The sequence below is a fragment of the Chaetura pelagica genome, unplaced genomic scaffold (genome assembly GCF_000747805.2).
Source record: "Chaetura pelagica isolate M959 unplaced genomic scaffold, ChaPel_1.0 scaffold127, whole genome shotgun sequence".
NCBI lineage: Eukaryota > Metazoa > Chordata > Aves > Apodiformes > Apodidae > Chaetura > Chaetura pelagica.
Genome location: NW_009953923.1, coordinates 1,890,629 through 1,898,248, shown reverse-complemented (window position 1 = coordinate 1,898,248; position 7,620 = coordinate 1,890,629). Strand labels below are relative to the sequence as shown.

The 7,620-nt window shown below is 34.4% G+C and overlaps 1 protein-coding gene across 1 annotated transcript in view; it reads right to left on the bottom strand.

Moving 5' to 3' along the window:
* AKAP9 (A kinase (PRKA) anchor protein 9) overlaps positions 1 to 7,620 on the bottom strand; it is an 81,625-nt gene that overhangs the window by 44,904 nt on the left and 29,101 nt on the right. Inside the window, exons 19-20 of the mRNA XM_010001566.1 lie at positions 7,384 to 7,487; positions 6,410 to 6,615 (exon numbers count right to left, since the gene is read on the bottom strand). Of these exons, the coding sequence (XP_009999868.1) occupies positions 6,410 to 6,615; positions 7,384 to 7,487 (310 nt within the window). The remainder of the gene's footprint in view (positions 1 to 6,409; positions 6,616 to 7,383; positions 7,488 to 7,620) is intronic.

The following is a 7,620-nucleotide window of genomic DNA, read 5'->3' as shown; positions in this document are numbered from 1 at the left end:
GAAAGAGAAAAGGAGAAAATAACAGAGAATATTTTAGATGTTCTTTCAGTATGTTTTGGGCTCTGAGGCTCATCCTCAAACCTATGTTACTATCAGTAACCCTTACTACTTTGAATAACTTGCAATAATGGCTTGCAAAACTGTTTTAAAAATACAACCAGGTAAAAAAACCAACCAACCAAAAAAAACCAACAAAACAAACCAGACTATCAATCATTGTTCATAAATACTCAGCTTTGTTAGTGTGCATCAACACAAAACTGTTCAAGTTACTTATTCAAAAGCCCAGACTCAAGTAAGTAAAGGAAAAAACACATAATTCAGACAACTTCTCAGGAGAAAGTGACTAGAATACAGAACATCAAAATGCAGAATTATTATTAGTGAAATGCAAACTGATTAAAATGGGTAGCTGAACAAATCAAGTATAGTGCAAGGGGAACTATAACTGTCCCTACTCATGGGTCACCTGCCACCTGCCTACTTCTCAATCTTCCTGAGGTCTGTTTCAGTTTAAGGGCATTATCCACTCTGTCTGAAAAGCAGAAGGCACAAAGTTTGCCTATGGTATTAAATTGATAGCAATTCACTTAGAAAACAGGATTTTTTCCATGTTTAGAATTCAGGCATGTACTTAGGCAAGACAAGTGAAAGCAGACTTCTGAGATGTTTTAAAATAAGACTTCCAGCATGAAATAATAATACCATAGCACATCACAACAGCAGGTAACTCTTGTTCATACAATGTTTTAATAATGAAGTGTTATGTCATCAGGCTGTTAGATTTGAAATGTAAGAAATTAATGTTACTGTGGAAAACTTTCAAACATTAGTTTATTTTAATAAATTATATTTCTGAAATATATTTAAGATAAAATAAACTAAGCGTTTTGGTGTGTTGTTTTTTTTAACAATTAGATATTGATTTGGCTTAAGGTTTTATCAATTTTTTAAAAAAATTATTTTTTGAAAAGGCAGTATGATTCTGTGAGTTAAGAACAGTCAATGTTTAGCAATAAAGTTGCAATACTGGGTTATTTTTTAATTTAAGTTCCTGGTTACTCCATGAATTGTGACTGCTGAACTGGAACAGTTTGTTAGTTACAGAAATTGAAACGAAATAATATTATTAGGTCAGTTTACAAATTGCCTTTAAAAATGTAGTTAGTACTCTTGTTGGATACACTTCCCTTACACTTGCTCTTGCCTCTTAACCAGGCATGCAAATAACATTGCAGATATAAGTCCTCTTGTTGATGTTGTTTGAACCTAGCAAAAAAGTCAGATTTTAGTTTTCAGGTTTTATTTTTTTAAACAATTTGCAACATTATTAACCACCTCATTTACTTACTGTATTTTCGTACTTGCAAACATTCTGGTAATAATATCTATGTGTTTATTTCATTATGGATGCAGCTGTATGTGCAACCCATATACAACAAACTAATCTACAGCAATTTTAATTTAGAAAGGTTTTGTTTTGTCTACTTTTATCTTCAGTTTTTTAAAATGCAGATGTATTTAGGATTTTTTCCTTCTAATTATACCATTACTGTTTCATATCTCCTTTTAGATACATGCGATAAAATGTTCCAAACTCTTTTCACACTCCAGTGGGAAAAAACAGAAGCACACTGTATGCATGAATGGAACAAATAACCAGATGAATAGCATATACATTCACATGGCACCTTTCATCTACACAGGATTTCAAAGCACTTTCAAGTACTGCACTTTGGAACTTCAGTAACAGTCACAAACTACTGTAGTGGAGTCACCCTAGCAGTGGCTGGTAGTCATTTTCTGCCAGCACACTAAATATTTGCAATAGGTTTGTATAGTATAAAGGCTTTTGAGTAACATGCTGATGATATTCTACCCCCTGCAGTGTAAGGAAGGCTGCAAAACGAAAAATTTAATATTTTTTATTCAATAGCTTTCTGATTTTTCACCACCCAAATTTGGGCTGGCTCTGGGTTTTTCAAAATATCACTAATGATGCAGAAGCTTTAATATCCTCAGAGTAGAAAGGACCTTCACTTAAGATGGACATCAAGCAGCATAAGTATTTCCAAATGCTGTGCCAAAATATTGGTTAAAGACTGAGTCGAAGGAAGCATATTCCCTCCTGAGCCACCAACACACTTACTGCAGCACCTGATGCTCTTAGGAGGCCACACATCTCAAGTACTGACCCTGCTTAACTTCAGAGATTTCACAAAATAAAAGCCCACAGTACAGAAGAACAGCTATAAACAAGATAAAACAATTACATATTAGTTACGGCGCAGTCTAATTCTTTCTTGATGGAGTACAAATTATCTATGTAATGTTCCTGCTTTCCTTCTCAGGCTTAACCCATGATTTATGTCCTATAACCCTTATGTTTTAATAATTTATTTGCTTGAGAGGTACAGCTGAATTGTGCAATGACAAGCATATGTCACATACAAAACCCAAACATTATAAAAAATAACTTTAAAATATTGATGCCTGCTTGGAATGTAGTATTTTAAAAGCCAGGTCTGGTATATGTTTCTTACATTAACACTATCATTGGTATCATTACTACTTCTTGCCAGTGACCAGAAGAGTAAAATTTGGCCTCCAAGAACGAATGACAAGATTTTAAACTCCTGTTTTGCTTATGCAATTTTTCAATATGCTTCTATTTATTCTGGATAAGTACAAAATAAATAAATATATGTTAAAATATAATTTTGTTACATGAAAAATCTCAGAACAAAATATAATAATTTACCTGAAATATAACTATTAAAAAATTAAGAAAAAGAGAGCTGCCACTTAAAGTATAATTTGGCACATAGAAACTTTGCTACTCTTAAAGGTAAAAAAGGAAAAAATATCAGACAGACACAAAATAGTAGTAATTCTGTTTATACTGTAGGGTTGTCAATTAAAATAAAAAAAACAATGGCAAACAAGAAATGCAGACAGCCATATTGTAACTTCTACAAAGTGGCACTTAGGAACAGGAATGTTAGTTATCTTCTTAACTGCAAAGTGAAAATCTCTGTATATTTTCCCCTCAAAATGGTCTTAGTGCACAGCATCTTAGCACTGCATCTTTCCAGAAGATTTTCAGTGCTGGAATCAAGAATTAAAAATATTAGAATCATAGAATGGTTTGTTTTGGAAGGCACCTTAAAGATCATCTCATTCCAACGCCCCTTCCATGGACAGGAATACCTCCCATTAGACCAGGTTGCCCAAAGTTCCATCCAACCTGGCCTTGAACGCTTCCAGAGAGGGGGCAGCCACAGCTTCTCTGGGCAACCTGTGCCAGTGGTTCCAATGGTTCCATGTTGTTAAGTTTTATTAACCACCACTGGCAGTTGACTGCCTAACCCCATTTTACTAATCCATATAATGCTACTCTGCCTCCCATCCCAATAGAGCTAAAACCAAATTCTCTGTCATCCAATTCACTTTTCAATCAACAACAAAAAAACAAAAACAAAAAACTGACCCAAGTAAAAATGCTTGCTTGTCTAAACTCCTTGTAACAAAACACCCAAACAAAGGTTCATATTGTTCCCTTTGCCAGGAAGTTTGCAGTTTAGCATGTCAAATGTCATGTGCCAAAATGTTAAATCATAAAAAAGTGCTTAATTATGCAGTGCTTACTCTGAAGTTTTAGATGCAGAACTTGTTTATGAGCTGCTAACTGACATATATGAAGCAATACATATTTTGCATCATGTAGATAAAGTATTTTAGTTTACTCCCAGGATTCCACTATAACTTTTACTATGGCTAGGTGGCCTCAGTGGCAGAACTATGGACACACCAAGGATGCTATTGTGTTTTTTTGAAAAGAAATGGGAAAAAAAAAAAAAAAAAAAAAGATTGTGAATATGTGAATACAAACTCAGAGATACATTACAAACTATACATTCACCCGCTATAGCCACTGTAAACTTGGGTCTTCTTTAACCCTCACTTTTTTCTTTGATTTATCCTCTTGTCATAATTGTTTCTGAATGTATGGAAACATGCAAAAAACACTGGAATAAATAACTGGCATGTGAACAGCTCTGTACCAAGGGGGGCATTAAAATAACAGACAAATTCCTTTGTTACAGAAGGGTAAACCTTTACATGCTTCTTCAAACTACACTAATAGCAAACAGAAAAGTAAAAAGCTTCACCACTAGCATCATGGAATACACCTCTCTTCCATTTAAAAGAATTCTCTTTCACCAGGAGACTGCTAGAGCTACCCTTTTAACTGTTTTACTACATATATGTAACACAAGTAACCCAAATTAAGAACTGCTAATGACAATAATTAGTGACAAATACAAGTATACACACTGATGTACAGGTGCAGGAAAAAGTAAAGGCAAGCACTGTGCATTGTACGTGCCTGTGCAGAGCAAGCGTGTACGAGAGTAGCAAAGGGCAACAAACACATATTAGCACTTTGTACATAGTTATCCATTTATTGCCTGAGAAAAGGAAGCAACATTCTCAGCAAATGAGAACAAGGGAGAAAAGCATAATGTTCTGACAATACACATGATATAACTATGAACTCAGTTCACTGAATGCACTAGGTTACCATAATATATGTAACTGTGACAGCCTGTGATCACTGTCTTCAAATCAGAAGATATTTTAATTTCTTTTGACTGGGCAATGTATGTTGTGAAAATCCCAACACTTTACAAGCCTCACACTACACCATAAGAACACAAAGAATAAAAATAGTATTTATAAATTGCTGGCTTTCATATGGAAAACTTATTTAAAATGCAGTTTACAACAAATTTAAGACTACCTCAGAAAAGAATAGGAGGTGTTGCTAAACTTTGAGCCTGCTCATTGCTCCATTTACCATTTGGCTAGAAAACTGTATATAAAATAGTCGACCATGGTTGAAGATACTTAATCAGAACTGCTTTAACATAAGCAAACTCTATTAATTTCCTGCCCTGAAATAAGTGCAAGAATACTCCATTTTGAAAGAAGAAAGTCCTTCAATTATAGTCCTTCAATTATAAAGTCTTCTGGACAAATGTCAAAAATTAAGGCCAGAAGCTTAGTAATCCAATCTAAAATTTGGGGAAGAAGGAAAGCATCATAAGTCTGAGTTTTCAAAAAATAAATTTCTTTACCATTAAACACAGTGAAACATGCAGGAAATCAAAGTTATGAGTAGTGTGGGGTTTTTTAAAGCAGTACTATGAAGGCATAAAAGTGCTCTTAACTTGAAAAATTCAGGAGTCCTTAGACTGCATTTCATCGCAGATAACCTTTTGAATAATCAACTGAGAGAGATGTCATTGTACTACAATTCATACATTCCTTCTTAACTTGCCCCTAGGTTTAATGTGACCTATATTTAAAGCCAGGAATCAAGAATATTTAGCAATCTACATTTTGAATAAAAGAGGCAAATTTCAATTTAGTTTGTATTATTGTTCTATAGTAGATTCTTTCTTAATGATGCAATGTAGTATTTGACTTCCATTTTTTCCCCCCACTTTCACAGTAGTTAAAAATTCAGCCAAAACCAGATGTTTAAAGTGTTTCAGGCTGAACTGATCTGTTGTACATTGCTTCCCCATAAGATGCAGGATGAATGTACACATCCTTACACTGGCTTCTCTACCATGGGTACCCGAAATGGCAACACGACCGAGCGTCTATTCTTGCTGAAAAGAGAAATGGACAGACACTATCCTAGTACAGTCACAGGAAAATAAACAGAGCCCAGGAGAGTTCTTAAGACACTGATAAGCATTTAACTACAGTGTTAAAATGTTCCCTTAGGCTTGTGCCAACTAGCTCTCCTCCTAACAGCTGATGGGCAAGGCTTAGCAGTTCAGAAGTTCCTGGAACTGCTTCCAAAAAGCTCTTTGCATGGAACCACCCTCATGAGGAGGCTGAGGAAGTCTACAAGGGTAGGCACAGGCTGTCCCATGCCAGCTGGCCAGAGTGATCAGCAACATCCCTATGTACATTAGGTGCAGTAGGAGGAATATGGCCTTTGACACCAGTTCCCATTCCCTGTATGTACAGAGGAAGGTGTAAAGGTGGTGCAAGATGCCATGGAGCTGTTTCACTCTCTTTCTCTTTGCCTCCTTCAACAGAAACAATTTTTCTTTTATTTCTCACTTCCCTAGTCTGTTGCAGGCTTTACAACTGGACCTCAGACACAAGTCATAACTGGTTTAGGGCATGACCCAGACAATTCCTGAAATGTTGCCTTATAAACAGAGATGTCATACACATTCAAACAACAAATAGTCGTGGGTTGTGTTTAGTTGGTTTTTTTAAATTAATTTTAAAGAAAAAAATTCAAAACTAAGGTTAGTTAAATATATAATAAACAAGTAGCATGCGCTACTTGTTATGAAATAGAAAACAATACAAGCAGTACCTTTTTCATATCCCACACGGATACAGGGTTTTACTGACTCCTCTGCCTCTGTGTCCCATCCAGCTGGTTTGGAAGGCTGGACTTTCCCAGACTGATCCAGTAACCCGAGAACATGGCAACCAATTGTCTCCTCCATGGCCACAGTTGTCTTCACAACTTCTAAAAGAATCTTCATGAGTTTCTCATTAGCCTTCTGAAAAACATGCCTGCAGGACAGAAAATAATAAGTCCTTTGATTTTCCCCTGTTTTCAAAGTGACTTTTATCCTTTATACACCCTTGCAATCAGGAAAGATGTGCAGTTGAAACACTAAAATTAAGATCTGTTTTTTAAGAGTACAACCCACATAATATACATAAATATTAAAAGCACACTTGTGTTAGAAGTCAATTTTTACAAAATATGTAAAAAATCAAAGACTGATCAATATTAGTACTTTTATATAAAAGCAAAGGTCTACTTTTGCCTGGTATTCACTATAAACTTAAATCTTTTCTCAAATTAACAGCTAAAAAGATTGTTTGTCTACACAAATAAAGAAGTTACAGAACAGTCAAAAGCTTTATAAAAAACAATTATATTAATATAATTTATTTTTAAAAATATAAACTTGTTTCACATATGTACATAAAATGGGTATACAAATACATCTATGTATAAAAGATGCATTAATATGCATTCATATATAATTATATCTGTGTAATATGGGAGATAAAGTAAAACAGGTTAAGATTCACCTTATCCCCTATGCCATTATATTGTTAAATAAATAATAAAAAATATCTAAAATTAAAAAAATAGAAATAAGATATTATTTAATCTAAAGTATGTAAACTTGGAAATATGGTTATCCAAGATAAAAAATGCCATTATCATAATTCAGAATAAAGCTTATAAATATCAATTTATCAACAAGAACATGATTCTCAAAATTTTTTTAAAAATTACGTTGCTTTCTTAACAGTTCTAAGCACCTTTCTTTAGAAAGAAGAGCTGAAGAAGTTTCATCAGGCTTTCTTCCACCATCTTCATCCTCAAAGATCTGCTCTCTCACATTGTCTTGGTTTTCATTTTCATTCTGAGTGAGTTTTTGCAGAGGGAGAGAAGACAACAAGGACAGAAATCCTGTCATGCCAGAATCAACATATTCTTCTTACACACAGGAGAACACGAAATTTAAAACCTGTTAGTTGTGCTTTGTTAATAAAACT